Source organism: Macrosteles quadrilineatus, unplaced genomic scaffold, assembly GCF_028750875.1.
Source record: "Macrosteles quadrilineatus isolate MER2022 unplaced genomic scaffold, UCM_ALF_1.0 Scaffold_3__2_contigs__length_128488019, whole genome shotgun sequence".
NCBI classification, from domain to species: Eukaryota; Metazoa; Arthropoda; class Insecta; order Hemiptera; family Cicadellidae; genus Macrosteles; species Macrosteles quadrilineatus.
This window is the reverse complement of record NW_026542596.1, coordinates 20676445-20699636: the sequence shown is the minus strand read 5'-3', so window position 1 is coordinate 20699636 and position 23192 is coordinate 20676445. Positions and strand designations below refer to the sequence as shown.

The 23192-nt window shown below is 32.1% G+C and overlaps 1 protein-coding gene across 1 annotated transcript in view; it reads right to left on the bottom strand.

Annotated features, from left to right (window-relative positions):
• Positions 1-23192, bottom strand: part of LOC128988649 (suppressor of lurcher protein 1) — a 516555-nt gene that overhangs the window by 8430 nt on the left and 484933 nt on the right. The window contains exons 11-13 of the mRNA XM_054410137.1: positions 9509-9695; positions 7692-7882; positions 4492-4708 (exon numbers count right to left, since the gene is read on the bottom strand). Coding sequence (XP_054266112.1) covers positions 4492-4708; positions 7692-7882; positions 9509-9695 — 595 coding nt within the window. The remainder of the gene's footprint in view (positions 1-4491; positions 4709-7691; positions 7883-9508; positions 9696-23192) is intronic.

Sequence of the window (23192 nt, the reverse complement as noted above, 5' to 3'; positions counted from 1 at the left end):
CTTAAAAAGATTAACGTTAGATTAGCACTGTGTGAGTGTGTAAGCTACCACGCAAAATAATTTAAACTGAGTGACAAAAATAATGTTTGTTGACTAGGCAGTTACAGCTATTTAAATTTGTAATAATATCAAAATATTAACCTAACTATATTTTACAGACCTATAAATGATACCAGAAAAATACAATTTTTATTAAACTTATAATGGTAGTTTCAAATTGCGTTGTTGATGTACCATTGACCTTAACTATAAACCATTAAGTCAAAATACCGTTTCATCTGCTAAAAAGAAATTATTTTGTAATTTACTAGTTTTATTATTTATATGCAAGAGAAGATAAAGTTATATTGTGAAACTAGATAGGCAACGTATATGTACTATAATTGAATGTCGAGAGAGTGAATAAAGCGTAAATTCAAATGATATTTTGGCTAACGAGGTGTATTATTACATATAATTTCTTAAAACGTTATCAAAATATTTTTTTAATTCATGTTTTTAATTGCATTAACATACTCTGGGGTCTTTAATCAGAATTTTCTAAGCTAGTTCCATAAACGCATTTAACATTTGCAATACATCATATCCTTTATTTGACTCAAATTATATCTTCTAAACTACATCCAATTACTTTATTAATTTAGTTTCAATTAATGCAGATTTTATCAGATTTTCATAACAACAGTTGTCCTTACAGAAAAAAGTACAGTTGCAGTTGTCTCTGGTACATATAGCTTAAAAGTTAGCTTATCACGTTTATTTAAATTTATTTAAAGATTCTTGTTTCAAAATTAGGCTTAATTGGCTTTGATTGGTTTAATTAGAATCGTTAAGACATATCACAATAACAAGACATATTTAATACTATTAAACAACTATTAATGGAATTGTTCGAATTCAAAAATTTGTTTGTTTTGTAAAATATCTTAAATTTCTGTTTTAAAAGTCTTATCAAGTCAAGTTGTTATTTTATTATTTTTTACATTTTAACTTATGCAAGGAGCTGAATGTTAATTGTGTTTATTCCTCAGTAGTGATAGAGAAATTGTTTTATTTTATTAGCTTAGTTATTTTAATTACGATGTATTACGTCCCAAGTATGTGTGTGTGTGTGAATGTGTCTGTTGCAGCTACGCCGGTGCGCGTCGTCGGCGCCTCGCCGCGGGTCCGAGCTGTAGGTCCAGGATAGCGGACCTGCACAGCGTCGCCTCAGTCACCCCTCCCCCGCCCACTCCTCTCCCTACTGATAACGCCCAGATCCTTATCAACAACCTCGCTCCCTTTGCCAAACAATTCAAAGCTGCTCACATCAATGCTCAATCCCTCACAAAACATATTGACGAAGTCAGAGCAATATTTCGGACTCAAAATTTTGAAATCATTGCAGTTTCAGAGACTTGGTTGAAGCCGAGTATTTCACCTGGGTTGATCGCACTGCCTGGTTATTCAGTTTTCAGAAACGATCGTTTAGGAAAAACAGGTGGTGGCGTTGCCGAAAGACGGTTTGCAAGCCAGGCAGTTGTACGAGTCCCCGGGTGAGTACTCTGCTAAACCTGAATTTATTTTTTTGGAAATTCGTTTGTCTGGTTCGGATGCTCTTCTCCTGGGGACATGTTACCGTCCTCCAGGAGTGGGGCATTTGGCCGACTTTGAAAATACTCTCTTGCGCCTCATGCCAGGCTACAGTCGTGTCTTGATCATGGGTGACTTTAACTGTGACTTACTCAAACCTGGACGTTACGATTGCAGACAATTGACAAACATGTTTGACTCTTGTAACTTGGCGATACTACCACTGGACCCAACCCATCACACTGCTGAAGCTGATACATTACTAGACCTTATTATTCTAAGTGATCCCGAATTTTCAGTTCACCATGGCCAGCTTCCAGTCCCTGCCATTTCTCGACATGACCTTATTTATTGTGCCCTTGCCACGAGAGCTCCCAAGCCCAAACAAAAACATATATCTTACAGAGATTTTAGAAATTTTAACGAAGCAAATTTTTAGTCTGATGTAAATTTAACGCCTTGGCACTCCATACATACCCTGGAGTCAGTTGATGATATGGTCGATTCACTTAATGAAATCATTTTAAAATTATATGACAAACACGCTCCAATTGTCAACCGTAGGGTTAGTAAAAGTCGCCCCGTTCCTTGGATTAATGATGAGATAATTGGTTTAATGGCTCGGCGGGACTCAGTCCATCGCAGAGCCAAAAGAACTAGGGATCAAGGGCTCATGGCCCAATATCGCCAGCTTAGAAATCAAGTAAAACAACATTTACGCAATGCTCGACTCCAATTTTTTAATAGATTGTTTTCTGAAGGAAAGCAATCCTCTGCTATTTGCTGGCGTAATCTAAAACGTTTTGGCTTTGGAAAGCAAGTTAACATTGTCCCCATATCAATTCCGTTAAACGATTTAAATGATTATTTTTTAACAGTTTCATCACAGGCAAACGGTACAATAGTTCAGAACCATTAACAGAGTTACGCCATTTGCCAAATTCCATCACTCAATTTAACTTCAAGCCAATATTGCAAATCGATGTTTTGAAGGCTGTTAACGTCTGAAGCCACTGGTTCTGACAGAATCCCAATTTCTTTAATTAAACGTATCTTGTTTGCTCTCCTCCCAACATTAACTTTCATATTTAATACTTCACTAAGATCAGGTATTTTCCCAGAAAAGTGGAAGTCTGCGCTTGTCCGTCCCTTGAATAAAATCTCATCCCCATCGCTTCCGCAAGACTACAGACCAATTAGCATTCTTCCCGCTCTTTCTAAGGCACTAGAAAGAGTCATTCACTCCCAAGTTTCTGACTTCTTGGTTTAAAACAACATCCTCAATAGCTTTCAATCAGGTTTTAGTAAATCTTACAGTACTGAAACGGCAATGCTTCATGTAACTGATGACATACGATTTGCTATGGATCGTAGCCAATGTGCTATCTTAACATTATTTGACTTCAGTACAGCCTTCGATACCGTAAACCATAGCATTCTTCTAGCCAAACTCAAACTGTTAGGTTTCTCTGATAATTTATTAAAATGGATGAGATCATATCTTCAGAGCCGAAAGCAGTGTGTTTCTCATGACAACTTGACGTCCGGCTGGAGACATGTTCCCTGCGGAGTTCCCTAGGGTTCAATTCTTGGTCCTCTGCTTTTCACCATTTACATCAATGACATCAGTACAGTTCTACACCACGCAAAGTTTCATTTGTACGCTGACGACTTGCAAATCTATTCTCATTTTAAAGTGAGCGATGCAAATGAAACTATAAACATGATGAATCACGACATCAACAGAATTGTTCAATGGGCAGAAAAGAACGGACTTAGACTCAATCCTGACAAAACAAAGCCAATCATCATAGGTCACTCACGGTTACTCAACAAAGTGGACTTAGACATTTTACCAAAAATCACTGTAAACGGAACCACTTTGCAATACCAGGACAAAGTAAAAAGTATTGGTTTGACTCTAAACCGCACATTGGACTGGACTGACGCGGTGGTAAGCACTTGTAAAAGAGTGTTTGCCGCTGTTCACACACTGAAGAAGATGCAACAACTTCTACCTTTTCACATAAAACTCTTACTGGTCAAATCACTCGTGTTTCCACACTTCAACTACTGCAACACCGTGGTTAATGATATGACTGTGGCTTTGGCAACAAAATTACAACGTGTACAAAATTATTGTGTTCGATTCTTGTTCAATCTTAGGCGTGATGACCATGTCACACCCTATTACATTAATGAATCAATTTTGAAATTAGAGGACGTCAGGAAATACGAATACTTTCCATTACTCATTCAGTCATCAATCTTGGAATTCCAAATTATCTTGCAAAGAATTTTAAATTTTTGAATGGAAGAGGCGCAAGGGATACCCGCTCTGGCTCGTCCACGCTTCGCATTCCTCATCATTGAACAACTGTTTATAATAAATCATTTTTAGTAACAGCCTGCCACCTATGGAACTCCATACCTCTGCCCATCAAATCTATAGAAAACCGATCCCGACTGATGGTGGCGCTGAAAGAATATTACCTTGACCGGATGGCCGTGGCTTGGCGGGATGGCGTGCGTTAGGCCTAGATGCAGCAGAGGGTGTATGTGTGTGTGACTGGATGTTAGGGAAAATGAATAGATTTATGCCATTTTATTACTAGCTATATTACAAACTTAATAGTATTTTTTGTTATTATTTTGTTGTTATTATTAGTTTTTTAGAGGTTAACTGTAAGAAAGGACCATGTGGTCCTAAGTTCGCCTCAATAAAGAAGCATTTTCATTTAATTTAATTTCATTTCATTTCATTTCATTTAATTTCATTTCATTTCATTTCATTTCATTTCATTTCATTTCATTTCATTTCATTTTCATTTTCATTTCATCCAATGATACTCTCAGCATGCATGTAAGTAAAGACTTTCGAAAGTATCACTTTCACGGAAAGCAAACAAAATCACTTACGGGAGGACTCCTTCGACGTCGAAGTAGTGGAAGTGAAGACGAACCCTCTGGTTGAGATCTCCATGGAAGAAGTAGTGACACTCAGTGTCCCGAGGATAGAACCCAGGAAAGTTGGGGGAAGAGAAGGTACCGTTGGGGGAACCGTGGGGACCGGAGCTGTTGAACATGAAGGCGCAAGGCAGAGCATCATGTTGAACACCCGTCATGACTCCAAAGTCTGGGAAACCCAAAATAATGTGAGGAAACTAGTTAAAAGTATAACATCTGTGTGACCATTCTTAATGGTTTTGATAGTTTCCAAATCCAAATTATCTTAAATTATAAGCACTGTGATTGACAAAGATTTTGAAAACTCTCGAGCGAATGTGATTTAAAACTTTATGGTTCATGTAGTACTATAAACCATATATTTACTTTGGCCTACAGTTCTTAATAAAACCTTCATTATGCTGGTTAACGTAATATATAACTTTCTATATTTAGATGTAGAAACTTAATGCAAACATAATGGTCATAGATATTTTTGTATTAAGTCTGATGAAAAGTGCTGTAAGGACCTTAAATTTTTATTTTTTTTTAAGAGGTTGGCGGCCTCTTTTAACCTTGCATTTTCCCGTCCACATAGACTACAGATCTGTGCGTGGAACGTATCCAGCAAAGCAAGGGGTGAGCCGGTACAGTACAAAGGTGAACTGTACTGATAAAAGTTAGTGGCAGTGACCAGGATCCAAACCCACGACACTACTGCCTTGGGCCCGAAGTCCGCGACGCTACCGACTGAGCCACCGACTCACCAAATATAAATAGTGCAAATAGTGATTGACTATAAAAATAAAATGTTCTCTCTTCACTGGGACTTTGGTAGTAGATTTTCTAAGAAAGTCTTTAAGATTTACAATAAGAAGTTATCTGTCATGCACATTAAAACGTTGATGTTTAGGATATAAAAGAACAACCTATAAATTATTGTGATACATTCATAAATATCATTATCAAACCGTCAACTTTTGGAACACGGGTGGAACATATTTTTGAAGCTAAATCAGTATAATGTAACTCAGGGTTTATCTTTTATTTTTATTTTATTAATTTCATCTTTACGTATGTGTTATACACATGTAGAAATACAGATTTGTTTTTAATTTGATTATTATAACCAAAGCACATTTCGTAGGGGCAATGTAATACAAAAATTTTACATATAATTATACTCTTAGCATGCATTACCGATATATGTGCTTTTTAAAATGTAAATATTCCATGCGGCAGGTAAAGTTTGCTTAAGACCGGCGTCATCACGTAGCAGTGTTCCACCAAACTCGCTAAACCGTCTGAATATTCATGAGAATTATGTTTTGTTTTGACGTGTCTTAATATTTCTGACACATACGTTTCCACTTCAACGAAAACTATTTCTATTTTGGTTTCCGATTAAACTTTACTACGATCAAATGGTTAAAAATTAGTAATCGAATATAAAACTATATATGCAATTGAGTTTGAATAAGGAGATTTTCTGATTCCTTTTCTATGGTTTTTACACGAAATTAATTTTAATACGTTATTATGAATAGCGATAGAATACTGAAGAATATTTTCATAGATAAGTGTGCTTCATTATTATGTACGTGAATAATATATATATATATATATACATAAATGATTGATACTATTTAATATAAATAGGTTCAACATCTAATAGTATTTTTGCTTTAAGTCATTAAACGGTTTTCATTTGTGTGGCCTATACTTTATGCAATTTTGATGAAGTGTCCACTCTTCATCAAAAATGTGTTATATGTGTTATGTGTTATCTAAAGTTTATCTAGTTTGTGCCAGCAGCAGTTATACACTTTCAAAAAACTACAAATAAAAAAATATATAACAATATAACGTGTATTTACTACAAATATTCAATACATATATTCATATATTTGATTCTTATACTAAGTTTGATAGGCTATCAAAAACATTCAAAAGTTTTTTTTTTTTTTTTTAGAAATCTTTATTGTTTTTTCCATACAACAAACAAACACAAAAATACATTTACATATGAAAAAAGAAAAAAACAATAACCACCTTAGGTTAAAAACCTATGTTGGTAGATTTATACACTTTCTTATATTCTAAAAATCGAAGAGGCGGTTTTGTCCGGTCACTTATATCACTTGGTTATAATATATACAGTGAGTGTGAGTGTGTTTAGTAGACAAATCATGTTTGGTTATCAAACATTATAAAAATGTATAAATAGACTTTTCCAAACCTTTACTCTTAATTCATTTTTAATGACTCTTATGTAAAAACCTCCCAGTTCGCCAGCTGCCGGCTACGATGACAAGGGGTCTGCAGCGTCCATGACTAAACCTCCATGTTGAAAAATCAACCCTTATTTCTAACTGCATTTTAAGTTAATAATTTTTTAAAATACAATAGATAAATTTGGCTGGTATTGGTTAAAATGTTGACATTAATAGTGTGTTGAATAATTAATCATTTAATGAATTGTGCCAAAATCGATTAAGTAAAATACAAATTTCTCAAGCAGTTTCTTACAGGATTGATTTGTAAAATGCCATTTTCTTTTAGTAAATAGGAAGTTTGTGTTTGCAATTAAATAATATTAAGGTGAAAGGGAAGATTAATATAATAAATATTAACAAGTTGAACTACATGTAATGTACATGTATTGTAGTTTTATTCTTTCTGTTTTGGGGAGGGGAATTTGTTTATATTGGTTTTATTGATAGCTGAATATGTATGATTTTGAAATTTGCATAAACTCTAATAATGTCCATACATATTTAGATTACTGGACAGATTTTTGCACCAGTAACATCTTATTGTAGTCCTTGTTATAGTCAAAATCTATGCCTAGGTAGTTTTCTTGGATTTCGTTTTACAGCCTTTTTATGGATTAATTAAGAAAAACTTTAAACTATACTAATGATTCCTTCGTGTTTATTAATAATCAAGTAAACAATTTAGTTGCGCATCAGAAGATACACTTATTGAGCTCGTATTTTATTTGTTACGTTTTGTTAAAACAATCTGTGTGAGCAACTAAACTCTTAACTAACTAGAAGATGAAGAAAATCTCATCTTACCACAATGTTATTGTCTCCCATAAAAAAATGAATATTCCATGTCCTTACCCATCAAAATTAAAACACATAAGCTGTAACTGACTTTACACTTACTTTCCGTGAAGACATAGTTGGCTCTGAACCCTCTTGCGTATCTTGATGAGTATATTCCCCTGAACTCTAACATGAGTCTGGGTCCATTGCTCATCAGAGGTTTGGGCAGAGAGTTTCCACAGAAGTTATCTATCTTCTCTAACCGCCCTTCAATCTGCACGTAAGCCATCAGGGAATCTATACTCTCACACCTGTAAGCAATATAATGTATAATAAAAGCAACTATTAAAGATAATAATAAATTCAAATATAAAACCCAGTTGAGCCAATAAACTCAATATTTTTTTTTATATGTCTCCAAATTATTATTAAATTACATCATAATAGATTTCTTATAGTCTGATACCTTCTTTAAAATAGTTAATTAATACTTAACAAGTAAAAGTATTGGGCATGATATAAAACTGTTCTGAAAATTATGATAGATATTCTACTCAACCTTTCACTTTTAAGAAATACCTCACATGATTCTTGATTCTCTAACATCAGACTAACGATTCGTTAGGGATTTGTCAATATCAAAGCATAACAAGAATGTGAGTTGCTTTGAATATTGTAAGTGGAACGTGAATTTCACTTCTTCTTACCATGAATTTCGTTTTATTTCTCCAAAGGCCTGTTTAAATTTGACAGCTACAAAGAGGAAGCATATTCATATCACATTATGAGAGATCTAATTAAACATGTTTTGACACTCCCTTTGAACAAAAGCGGATATTATAATTTTGTACAACAAAGTATCTATTTTAACATGTGTGGTTTGAGTTAATGTTCCTCTTGCTAATGTTCCTCTTGAAAGGAGGACTCATAATGTTATTTATTTTAGAGATATAAAAAATTATGATAGGTAAAAACTGTTGTTTTTAAGTACATAGAAAGGCTAAAAGCAGTTAAAATGAGTAATATATTAAGGTACAATAGGTAACGTAACTTGAAGGGTATAGTCGGTTTGTAAAGTCTTAATAATTGATCAGATAGATCCTGCATTTTAATTAGAAAGCATGGGGTTGGACAAACATTTAATTTCATCACGCTGTAATACCCTCTACATTAAATCATGATTATGTGTTTATAATATTATTATAATCATAAATATGGAGTATAAGTAAGATCTTGAAAACACTGTAGGCCAAAGGTTCTTTAGGTTAACAGACACGAGACATATGAGTTCGGTTAAATATTTAAAAATCATCGTTATCTGAATTTATGATTAACAAAAAATATATACTGTATACTGTCGACTATATAATTTGAATAGGTTTTTCAATTGTGTCCTCATAACAAAATCTTTTAGTCCTATCCCAGAGTTATAGTACTGTATATGAAATGCAAAACAAAAAGCACAAGGACGAGTAGACTAGAAGATGTATATGTAATATGAAATAGGTTTAGGCCTGCAAAAAACTTTGAAAAAAACTATAATACAGTAGTGCATTGAGAAGGAGCACACTTTTTCACCTGCATTAGGTTGTTCTTATTATACTTACTTCGATGAAGATTTTTTTTTAAATTCTTTATTGTTCGTCCAAAAATATCCTATTTATTATTGCGGTAGAAAACTTTTCAACACAATGCGACTACAAACAGCATTTAACTTTTTTCAAATAGCACAACATCAATCATGGTCCGACCCATAATTATTTAGGGGAGTATTCATGTTTTTTTTGTAACTCTTAAAAGGAGTAAAAAAATTGAGATATTACCATTAAACCTAAATTGATTGTTCGGCCATTTCTAAAGGGGTAATTTTGTGTCCACTTATTCAATTTTGTGCAATAAATTTTCAAACCACTCTAGATTTACAATAAAACACTTACTCTTTGGAGTCGTCAGTAGGGTGGTACAGGTTGAAGTCTGTGAACACCAACTGCACCCTCTCCTTTCCCCTCCCTCTGAAGTCGTAGCGACAATGGCTCCTGGGGGCGTATGGGTTGGGGAACGACGGAGAAGTGACTGTACCGTTCTTGACTGTATCACTGCTGATCATGACGTCACAGCTGGAAGCTGAGGAAATATTAAATAACTGTAAATAACACTTTACATTGTAATTTTGTAGTAGACGCTATTTGTGTTAAACCCTATTTTTAAGTATAGTGAGTTTTTAATTGTTCTTTTACTTTCCAGGAGATATTAACAAATTATCAACTCAAACACGATTGCCTTCCAAAGAAAAATGCTTGTAAGATAAAACATTCTTTTATATTTATAAGTTAAATGACTTTTTTTTATCCTCCTCAATTTAATTTTACCTAATTAAGTTGGATGACGTTTATTTAAAAATCCACCTCAATTTCATTTTACCTACTACTAAGATATTTGTTTACGTTTACAATAAATACATAATCTTAATAACGATATTAGTTACGGTTATAAATTTAAGTACAGTAAATAAATATTCTATGCTTGTTGGAACGCCAATAAATGGCAAAGAACAGCAGTACAAATTGTGTAGAGGTTGATTTCAGAGTTACCGCAGACAACGCGTATTTCATTGATTGATGCTACTTAAAACCAACACTCGCCCTTCATATCCCACATGAATGCGCATATTGTTCCGTTGATTAAACCATAGAATTTCATTCAATGCTCATTTTGTATGTTAGTGTATTCAATTTAATTTTGCCTAAGTTATTCTGTAATTTATGGAATGAAAAAATAAAACTCTTCACATTATTTGGTAAACGTATTTTTTCATGACTCATCTCACGTAATATTAGTAGTAGTCTCACGTAATAATTTTGCATTATTTTAATATGTTACTATATTCTAATGTCTTTATTGTGTATTGTCGTTACTATACTTAAATATAACCTCAGTATATAAAAAGTTTTCCTTTATCTTCGAATCGTTATTAGATATTATAAATTTACTATACGAAGGAGACCTACCTCAACATCGAATTTTGATAGTCAGGTCCTTAAAATTAGACTTGAGAACTGTACTGTACTTTTGTAAACGTAAAATGTGAGTAAGTATGTTGTAATTATGGTTGTGAAACAAATATTTGAGAAAAATATAATGTGAAATAATAATTTTAAACTATGATCTCTGTAAATTTTTACACTTAACAAAATCGAAATAAAACAAATGTTTTTTAACCTGTTTATATGTTTTGTAATTTTAAATTTTGAAGATGCCAGGTTTCTAAAGAGATTTGTCCTTAACATCGTGTGTATTTCCTTCATACCGCACACAATTAAATAATGTTTATACTCAAATATTCTTTTTTTGCTATAGTCATACGGAATGTTCAATAGTAAGTTAACAACACTACCATTCAAACCACTTTAACGAGTGATCTGACCATGTATTGGTCACACATATCTTATGGTGGCCATATTGTCTATGACAATAAAAGTTAGGTAATAAAGCTTCTATTTAAGGTAGTAGGTAAACATTAAGTGGGCTTTACACGTGTTAACATTAAGGGAGTGGTCAATGGTCAGCCATGTTGTATCTATTTCAAGAGCCTCAGTTTGCGTGTTGCAGGCACGTCTCTGCGTCGTGTTTAGCAACACTTAATATTCCATACACGAGTGTTCCCGGAATATACACGCATTGCTGGGTCTGTTATATGTGATGTTGCATCGGTAGCATTATTGAACATGGCTATACCTTTGACTGTGGCTACGATTGCAAGGAGCTCTCGCTTCGCTGTCAAATAAAGAGATATCTTTACATTTAAGTATTTATCATGGCAAAAAGTGAGGCCAACTCATTATACAGGGTGTCCCCGAACTCTCTACCAAAATTTTTGAGCATTGTTCCTAAGTTAAAAACATATGTAAATACCATATTTAAATTGTCCGGAAGTCCTTATTTACTTACACAGCCGCCATTTTGTTTTTCCACTTATTAATTTTTTTCCAAAGAACGGGTAAACATACGGCATTGAAACTTTGCACAAACATTTATTACAACTAAGAAAAGCTAGAAAAAAATTATGAACATTTTCCAAATTCATCAAACAAAATGGTGGCCATCAAATCAACGGTTTTGAGTTATTTACGAAACAAAATTTAAATGGCCGCCATTTTGTTTGATGAATTTGGATTTTTTCTAGCTTTGCTTAGTTGTCATAAATGTTTGTGCAAAGTTTAAATTTCGTATGTTAAGCCGTTCTTTAGAAAAAAATTTATAAGTGAAAAAATCAAAATGGCGGCTGGGTAAGTAAATAAGCCTTTTGCGGCCAATTTAAATATGGTATTTACATACGTTTCTAACTCAGGAACAATGCTCTAAAATTTTGGTAGAGAGTTCCGGGACACTCTGTATACTATATCGTATTTTAAGCCCTTATAAACTAAGTTGGTCTGAATCATAAAGTATTGCATAGTACTAAAATAGTGGCACACACTACGTGGAACTTATCAAACAATGTTCTCTTAGAGGAAAGAAAACTGACTCGTACTACTTGTTATACATTTCTATTAGATCAGAAATCTACAAATTGTTCAACAACGTTAGCAATTTGAATAAACGACACGTATCCGATTTTCATATGCATTACCTAAACTTTGAAACCGCAAACACAATGAGAAATGGGATATAAATAGTTTGGATAAAAACTACTCTACCTGTGCTTCACAACGGAAGAGAAGCGAAACTGAATAATGTTGTGATTAGATCTAATGTATAAAAATTGTTGTTTAGAATCAAAACTTAATTACTTAGTTATCTTAGTGTTAATTTCTTTAAAATCAGATAATTGGATTAAACTTGGCAGCAAACCTAGTTGGGTGAATAAGTATATGTGTGTAAATAAAGTACTCCAACTATTTATTCAATTTTAAATTATACTTAGACCCTTACTTATATTTGAGGTTAATATAACCCTAAACATCTTAGTGTAGTAATAAAATAAATAACACTTGATATTTAAGTTGCATAAAATATGATTTACCCTAATTCTTCGATTTTAGTATTTTTACCTGTAGTTAATTTCACAGAAAACTATAGGTAAAACCCTCCAAAACCTTTACTCCCTTTTTATAACTAAAAATAACTCTACAAATAAATAAATTACTAATATCCCAATTGAAGACAGACACTTTGGTTGAATATATTGTTATGGCATTTAGCACAATACTAATGGAAACAGAATAATTTTCAACTTATTAAAAATAAATCTCAAAGCTGTGTATTGTGCAGTATGCGCCTATATTCAGGATGCAAAGCTTTCTTGGAAAACAGCTGACTCTTTGATCTTTAGAATCATAATTAACATCAACCATATTGTATCAAAGAAAATATAGTTTTTTCTGTTTTATTTTCTTCTCTTTTATCTAACGTAGATTTTAAATAGAATATTTCCTTACAAAGAAGATGCAGTTGACAATTTAAATCCTTTAATCGATGCAATTATAGATTGATTTGTCTGTCAAAAGCTGCTTGAACATATTAATCCTATCGGGTGATGTCAAGCCGGTTTATGGATACAGATTGGAGTGGACTTCACGAGTCAATGTTGAGCTTAAATTATGTTAACTTATATTGGGGTTTAGGTTAATTTTATGTAAATGTCATACTATATGTTACATCAAACTACAACAACTGTGATTAGTTTTGACAAATTTGCGATTTAATATTAATTATTGAGTAATTGTCAGATGTATTCTACTTCAAATTTATTTAACCGCTAAAATGAGTTTATATTCATCAACTTAATAAACTCGGTTCATATTACAATCTAGTTGTTTGGTTAAACTCAGTATTGAACACACAGTGATGCAATATCATGCAAATCATGATTCTGCAACGCTGTATTGGAATCATTATTGCTTACCATTTAATAAGTCTTATAATAATGATAATAAAGTTTATTTATGAAAAGTACTAAGTGTTATATAATTAGGCACAACAAATTCTTTCATGACTCGTTAAACAACATTGTTAAGATGTTATTATGGTTAGCAACATTGTTAACTAAATTAGGACTTAGAGCGTCGAAACGGGTTGGCCCGTAAAACTGAGTGATAAATTAAAATATAGTTTAACTTCCCAATAATTTTATGACCTATTCAAATACTTAACACATCTCTAATATATGTTGATATACATTTTTCATTGCAAATTCTTTCAACTGAGTAATATTTTCATATCAATTGCTAGATTTGTACTTTTTGATCAAGAGAATCTATTTATGGAGATGGAGTAGTCATAAATGAACGTAAACTCTAAAATCGCTTAAACAACGTCAAACTGACCAATCTTGTAAACATAAACATCCCAGATTCGCTTCGCTTGACTACCATCTGGAGCGACTTGGTCATGTCAATAGTAACAGAAGGCTGAAATTCTTCCAAAAATCTAACTCATATTGGCCTCCTCATTTAACTCTGTAATTTTAACTTTAAAAACTATACTTAAAACCATTAAAAACATTATTGGTTTCTGATTTTAGATAATTTAAATAAGGCTTGATTTTGTAGAAAAACCTTTTTGTTCAAGTATTCTACTTAGCAGTAAATTTTATTAGCATAGCGAAGACATTTCTAGCGTTTGTTACACTTATAAAAGAATATTCAAAAAAGGAAAGTACAGCTAAGGCTTGAGTCGAGATTCATCTTTATGAGCCTAAAGATTTTAAACTACTTACTTTATCAAACAATATCATTAGGAATAGGATGGTCCACTGTTAAATACCCCCATCGGCGTTTAGCACTACTAATTCCAAAAGTAAAAAAAAAATTGTTAAATTTATTTTCCTAGTTCAGTAGGCTCAAGGTGTTTTACATTACTTTTGGCTAGATCTAGGGGTTATCTCATTATTACTTCAATAAAATCTATAAAAAGTTTCGAGGGATTTAATTCCGGGCCCTCAGGGACCAAGTCCTGTCTACCATTATACTCGCTTGCCATAAGTATAGTTTAAATGTAAGAAAATTTAAAATACAACACTATAACGAAACAGTTTGTATATATATATATTAAAGATAAACATTAATCCTTTCTTTCCTCTAAATTAGTAAATAACTGAAACCCCCATCGTACTTAATCATTACATCACTTGGATAGTAATTGTTTTTAAATTGATTTCAAAATAAATACTAAACAGAAGTTGTTTTTTAAGAAATCAAGAGTCGTATAAAGAAACAAAAATAATTATAATTATACAGGGTGAGTTTTAATTGTCCCCCCCCCCAACTTTTTTCTACATTTTTTCAAATATCAATCCCAGACCACTTCCAAACATTGTTGGGCAGTAAGTACTTCATTTTGACAAGGTGGCCATTTCCGGCCGCCATCATGGATCCGCCATATTGGATGCAAAATTTTTTTTTCAAATGTAAAGGTGGGGTTGTGACCCATTATTTTGAACTAAATTTTTACCCTGATTACAATGCCGCAAACCGTTTAAAAAAATCTTGATTCATTCTAAAGTTATGAGGGCTTTTTAAAACTTTATTTTTAGCCCATTTTAACATTGTGCATTTACAAACTAAGACCATAATCTCAAAATAGTGCTAGATAAAGATAAGTATACACTACCAGTAATTGTCGACCTATTTTCACTTGGTTATGACTGATGTATTTTTTTCGGCCGCCATCTTGGATCCGCCATTTTGAAATGTGATAAATTATTTTAAATATGAAGGGGGTATTGTGACCCATCATTTCGAACTACTTTTTTAAGTTGAAGACAATGCCGCAATCCATTTTTTGTTATCAAGTTTTATTTATGAAATATTGAAATTTTTTTGTTAAAAATGTCAATATTTCAAAATCAAAAAATGAAAATGAAAAACGGATCATGGAATTAAGTTCAGCTTAAAAAAGTAGTTCGAAATGATGGGTCACAACACCCCCTTCATATTTAAAATAATTTATCACATTTCAAAATGGCGGATCCAAGATGGCGGCCGAAAAAAATACATCAGTCATAACCAAGTGAAAATAGGTCGACAATTACTGGTAGTGTATACTTATCTTTATCTAGCACTATTTTGAGATTATGGTCTTAGTTTGTAAATGCACAATGTTAAAATGGGCTAAAAATAAAGTTTAAAAAAAACCCTCATAACTTTAGAATGAATCAAGATTTTTTTAAACGGTTTGCGGCATTGTAATCAAGGTAAAAATTTAGTTCAAAATAATGGGTCACAACCCCACCTTTACATTTGAAAAAAAATTTTTGCATCCAATATGGCGGATCCAAGATGGCGGCCGGAAATGGCCACCTTGTCAAAATGAAGTACTTACTACCCAACAATGTTTGGAAGTGGTCTGGGATTGATATTTGAAAAAATGTAGAAAAAAGTTGGGGGGGGGGACAATTAAAACTCACCCTGTATATAAATAAATAAATATTCTTAATTCAGTAATAATAATCAGAGAGTTAGAAGTTATACGCACAAATAAGCTGAGGGAAAAAAATTCAAGTATAAATATTTTCTATGTAAAAAAAATAATCCCTCAGTTGTATAACTAACTTTATTTGTGGTGGCAAAATTCATAACAACAAAGAGGAAATCTGATGCGGGGGCAGTTGTTGGTTGTTACACTCCACCATTGTTTTAGCGCTAGCTTTGATCCCTCTGAAATTGTTTCCCATTTTCATTCCACATATATCACGCGAAAGATTACTCGATTAGCGTTCAAACAAACCGTTTTACGTTTTCCATTATTCAGCTTTTTACACACTTGTGATATTGTCAGAACATAAAAATTTATATTCTATTGCAGGGTTTCCACCATAGTAGGATGATAAAATCCATGCAGAATTCATGGTTTTCATTGGTAGATTTTAAACATTCATGGTTGATGCACTTATACAATTTCAACACAATTGAGTTTTGCTGATTTCATAAACTGACGTTAAAAAAGCAGTTTCTTTGTTCGTTACTTTTGAATAACCTTTCATACTTTTTTAGGGGGGGGGTAGGCCTTACTAATGATTTTTCAAACCATATACAGTCCTCAGGAGGACTCAACTGACATCAGCATCTTTGGGATGTCTTGGAATGAACTAAGTAACGGTAATTGTTTCTGATCGTGGAACATGTTAAATAATCATCTTCAATCAGTATTTTCATGGTGTTCGTTTCTATGAACTGTTTTTAAATGTGAAATATATTTATTTAGAATTGGTACTGGTTTGAATAATTGTTCCTCATTTTGAAAATTCATGGTCCATTGGAGAAATCCATGCATAATCCATGCATTTTTTCATGGTCACAAGAATTCATGCATAATTAAAGCTTTACAAGGTTTTCATGGCTGGTGGCAACCCTGTATTGAGAATAAGTTACACTAACTTGGCAACTACTTTACTTTAATGTAGCAACAAAATAATCCACACCGATATCAAAGCTCTGCGAAACTACAGAATACACACTATTGAGAAAATTAACTATCTGAAATGTTATCGTCAAAAAATTGGTTTGTTGGAAAAAAAATTATAGTAATTTAAAGCAAACCAAACAGCTTGGAAGTATTTTCTTTAAGTTAGAATTGTGTTATAATTATGTAACCTATAGATGCTTGATTGTTATAGTGACGTTTCGACCGCTTCAATTGTAATTATCCACAGACATGGAAAATCTAATTATATTAAGGTATAATTGTATTAAGGTTCCAATTAGTTAAGATGTACATTTGGGACCTTACAACAAAATACAATGTCAGGTATACTTTGTTGCTTGAAAACGGTATATACCTGCAATAAGGTGATATTGCAACAAATACTGAACCAACATTATTTTTTAAACCTTATAAAAAAAAAGAATGGACTGATCTCCAAAAACTTGGAATAGGATTTAAGTATGCACACTAATGTATAACTAAGCTTTGAACCAGATATTCGTTTCAAAAATGTTAGTGCCAATACGAAAATATTTAAATAAAAGTAAAACTGTAAATTTAAATCTTGAGTCAGTTAAGGCTTTAAAATAACCAATTCCACTTAAAAAATAAAGTTTGTGCCTGAAACACTGATTATATTTGATAAATCAGATATCAATAAAACGGTAACTGGTATATTTAGTACTTTTATTAGTACTGTATATGCGACTTTGAATGGGAAAGGTAAGTCGTGAAGTTGTCGGCAAATTAAGATGTCTTTAAAGTTCCTAGCGTTTGTTTTACTATTTTAACTGAGATAAAAATTACCAAGTAGACTAAAAGAACTAAAATATTTAGTTATTTTATATCGTGTATACAGTATATGATGTATGCATTGGAACTACCAACAGAACTTGTATAAAATAACTTGTCTTAAATTTCCTAACGTAAATGCATTTTAATGTAAATAAACTTATGGACGTTATTTGCCTGTATTAAAATTTTATTTTTATACCTCCATCATAAACCAATACAATAAATTATATAACACGATATATTTCTAAGTAAGTATTACTAACATTTTATGACTTTTATATTTTACTGCTAATTAAACAAGCATTTTTATTATTATACTTTTTAAATTCTAAAATTAAAAGAAATAACCATGTGAATTCCACAATTTACCTTGTTCCAAGTCCTTTCCTAAAACACTGCAGCGTAAAACACTGAGAATAAACAATGAAATGCCAAGTCTAAAGCAAATCATTGTAATATATTTGTGTGACGCACTCATAAAAGGGTAAGGCAACATACAGTCACATGGTCAAGTATACAAGCGGAGGGTTCGTCACCGACTGACGCGGAGCTGCATGTTAACAGAACCACGCCTGCGTCAAACCATCAATATAACGTTATAATATAACCTCTCTATTACTAACACAATGGGCTGTACAATGCTTAGGGGATGTAGTACGCCTAAGCCCCCTTATTGCACGCAAATACCTAGTAGGTTTGCTTAAAATTTATTTGATTGTGAAACATTATGTCTTTCGAGTAACTTGGTTCTATTTTGGAAACTTACTCCGAAGGACTTGAAGAATTATGTGTGGAATGTGTTAAAAGAAGTTAGTATGCAAAGTTTTATGAGGGAAAACGGTTGTTTGATATACTTTTACATAGAACAGGAAATAACAATTTTATATTATCTTGTCGTAGGCGTTAAATCCAATCAAAATTCCAAAAAATATCATTAAACGCATAAGTACATAAGAAAAATCCTCATATCAAATTTAAATATCCTATTAATGAAAAGTAAATTAAAAAGAACATTACGAACACCATACAAATATTCACTGCTAATCCAATTCCACTTTTAAAGGAGTATGTCTTTTAAACGTAAATACTATTATTACGTTTTTAATAGTTTGATTTCTTCTTGATTCATGTTTATAAAGCTTCAAAACTTTTTAGACCGCAAAATTTGACAACCATTGCAAGTTGAAACCATTGCTGAACAGTTTTTATTTTATTTTTACCATAACAGAAAATACCAGAAAAAAAAATCAATAAACCAAATAATCAAATAAACGAAACAAAACAAATAAACGAAACAAAACAAATAAACAAATAAAAGGGCAAACTAAATATGTATAGTAACTATTTTACTCAAAAACCCTATTTGAAAATTGGCCACACTATCATTCCACATCGATCGTGTCGAATTCGAGCTCTTGCAGCTGGCCAATAAACTTGCTATCAATAGCTCAGCCGCTAAGCGTGAGACGTCTGGGTAGCTAACGGTTAGACTTTTAACAAAATGACATAGTTCGTAGTAAACAAGCCGATTTAAGTAAGAAGCATTCAGTTTAGGAATGGCTGGATGTTTCTTGGTTTTTTTATTTTAGAAAAAAAATATTCTTTACTAAAGTGGTGATAGTAAATTAGCCTAACTGTTACATGAATAAGTTAGACGATTTCAATGACTAAATATCCAACAATATCTCTATCGCGAAACGGCACACGGAAGATTTCTCAGGTGCCGTTTGACGTCACTAACTGCTGACGTCACTTTGAGGGAACGAACACCAATACCGCAACGATACAGATTTGAGCCATCTGCCTCAGTGGTGTAGAGGATAGCGTTGTGGGCTGATAATCCAAATGTTTCGGGTTCGAATCCCGCCGACAGCACTAACCTTTTATCAAAAATTTCATATCAGCAAGTTTGGTTGGTTTGGTTAGGTAATGACAGTTTAATTTTATAATTAAAAATTATAAAATTGAATTTAAGGCAATTATAATTTTATTTTATGAACAAAACTATTTTTTTAGATAGTAAACAAACCTTTATTCGATTTTTCCATTATTAGCAGGTTTGGTTAGTTTGGTTAGGTTATGACAGTTTAATTTAATAATAGAAAATTATAAAATTGTTTCTTCAGACGCAGCAGTTAGTGACATCAGCAGTTAGTGACGTCAAACGGCACCTGAGAAATCTTCCGTGTGCCCCACCGTCTCTATCGTTGTTGTGATTCAGACTGTGCGAATTGTTAGATTGTAAAAAGGTGCTAGAAACGTATTTAGCCTATACCAAAATTGTCAGAATGACATTTTAAAGGAATCTAACTGTTATGTGCTTCAGTTACTTAGGTTAAATAAATAATTTGACTTGGCCTAAATAACTTTCAGCGAATGAATAACTATGATAATATAAATATGATATTTTATATGGAATTCCTAAAAACTGCTATATATTTTGAACTGTTATGTAGACAGCAATAAAAACCGTAAATTTTTATTCGGAATTCAAAGGACTATATAACATTGATAATTGATTTTTCAGTTTTTTTATGGGTTTTAATGGGAAAATCCCCCAAAAAATTAAATTGCGATGGAGTAGTACCCCCATACCAAATTTCATCGAAATTGGACAACAGGTGTGATCTGTAGCTCTTTACACATCCACACATACAGGAAGACACATACACACTGGCACGCACACATACATTACTTTTAAAACGAAATTTATGGGTTCAGGGGGACCCAAAACAGATATATCCACTCAAAACCTAAACTCAAAAATTAAAAAAAAAAACAATACTTTCTCTTTATACTATGGTATAGGGGGAGAAATTAATAAAATTATTCATTGGACAATTAATTAATGATGCTATATAAAAAATTTCAAGAATACATTTTAACGAGACCAAGGTTTGGTATGTTTCCTTACAAAACGGTAAGCAGGTTCTAAAGGCATGAATATATACAAAAAAAATTTAAAATAAAAAAAAATACAATTTTCGTTGACTTAACAGTACAGATCTTAACCGGCGAAATATTCACACATTGTAACTGTTTACTACAAGTTTAGTACAATATACAACAATGTTGTTTAGTGAAACATGCTGAGGTCAATGACATTCCGATAATAAGAAAGGGTAGACGAGAACTACAGTAGAGGGGTTTGCTTAATTAAACACGGTCATGGAGAAAGAGACAATAGGGAACTTGTCTCTCTCTCTAGAGATCAACCCTGCAGAGTGTCTCGGGTGGCATAACTAACTACTGTACTGCACATATATCTGTCTTCACGTACTCAATCTATCTAAGTGATGATCATATATTATACAATAGTATTAGTAAGGTGTATACTCCTAGATCAAAATTCCTAAAGACATTAGCTTACGGTATTCAAAATAACAATTTATTTGTTACTAATACTCAAAAACGTATTTGTTACTCATTTGAGTAAATCTTGTTTATGTAAAAAATGTAGACTCTACTAAATCCTATATGTATATATAAGTTTGTACTGTTGGGTTTTCTATTATATTAGGAAATCCTTAGTTTTAATCTTAATTTAAACTAACGCTAAGACTTTTAGTAGATATGTGACAAATAATAAGGTAATTTAAAAACTTATAAATTGCAACACAAAATCTAGTCGCTTGCACGAGTGCCTTGTTAATTAGTTTAACACATGTATAACAAACTTTTATTTTAACCAAATTTCACAAAGTTTAGAATCTAGAAGGGAAGCAGTTAGGACCAACATTTTAACTTGTAGTGTGAAATTATATTTTTACGAAGGTCTTCAATCGTGGAAAACACTAAATTGGATTCAAGAGTGTTAGACGACGATTGCTGCTTTATAGGTATAATAACTTAGTAAGAGGATTTTTTGTAAAAAGAGATTGTCTTAAAGACGAAAATCGTAGGATTTGTACTTACACGTTTATTATTTTGATGGCTTTTAGTTAAATTTTATTCTAATGAAATTACATAGAAATATATATGACAAATGTTGCACTTTAGTTTACAATGGTATATCAATAAACTGCATTGAAAGAAAAGTCAATGTGAATTCATGTAAAATTATAGTCTGTTGTAAATGTTAACCATATGATTATTCTTAACTACAACTAGATAACAAATCTTGCTCAACTTATTTTACCAATGAACCATTATAGGTATTTAATTTAATCCTTTTATTTATAAAAACACCATGGATTAAAAGTTAAATTAGTGTTGTTGTTGGAATATTTGACGAAATTAAAATTATTGAGTTTTAGGTTGATGGTTAGTTTTTCACTTTTAAATTTAGAATGGCTGAGTATATACATCTTTTTAAGATAAGCCTAGTATGTTTTGTAGAATAAGTTTGTTCGTTTAATATTATATTCAAAATACTCAATCTGAAATTCTTTCAACATGTTATTCACACTATCAAACTTCCATTGATACAGTAAGTATTAACAGTAATAAAAGTTTTCTAAAAATGCAGTAGTTTTACAGTTTTTTGTTTTAAAACTTGCAAAAACTAAACACTCCATATTTAAAAATCTAAATAAAAAAAGGGGAAAAACTACTGAAACAATTAATTATGTCATCTGGATATCAGCATAGAGACAATGATAGGTCATACAGAACTATACACACGTGATTAAACAAACAACTCTTGAACCCATGAGTTGAATACCAGTCTCTACTCCATTACAGTAAACAACCCAGATAAACAGATCCGGCCATAATGTTTACTTTACAGTCTGGAGCGTCGTGCTACAAAGTATTTAGAGTAGGTCAATGCGTCACCTGCTACATGTGTTTTATCATTGCCATACAAGGTATTTAGCTCCTAAAGAAGTAGGTTTATAGTGAAAATGCAAAGAGTAAATAAATCAAATAAGTCTTAAAATTGCATCCACATTCCAAAAAGACCATAAAACACACAGTTTTCTACTTTTCAAGTTTGCCACCATTTTAGAAAATGGCCGCCATTTTTGAAACAATAGAATGAATATTTTTTTCCAATTTTATGAATTTTTGGAATTTGGATGCAAAGTAAAATGTACACCGGAAGTCATTTTTCCATAGGTTGTAACTCCTAAACGAGTGGGTTATCGAAAAAAATGTCAAGAATAAAAAAATGTTTAATCGCATGTTTTATCCGAAATCATGATAAAGTATAGGGTGTTCAATAAGAAATTTTAAGAATGGCGGCTGAATTTCGAAAAAATAAAATCATTTTTTAACTGCCACAAAAAATAAAGGAATGTTCCCCATTTAAAGTTTTCTCTAATTCTTACCGTTTCCGAGATCCCAATGGTGGCCTCCTTGAGTTGATCACCCGTATATTGCACTATGCTAAAAATACCATCACACTATGCTAAAAATACCATCACACTATGCTAAAAATACCATCACACTATGCTAAAAATA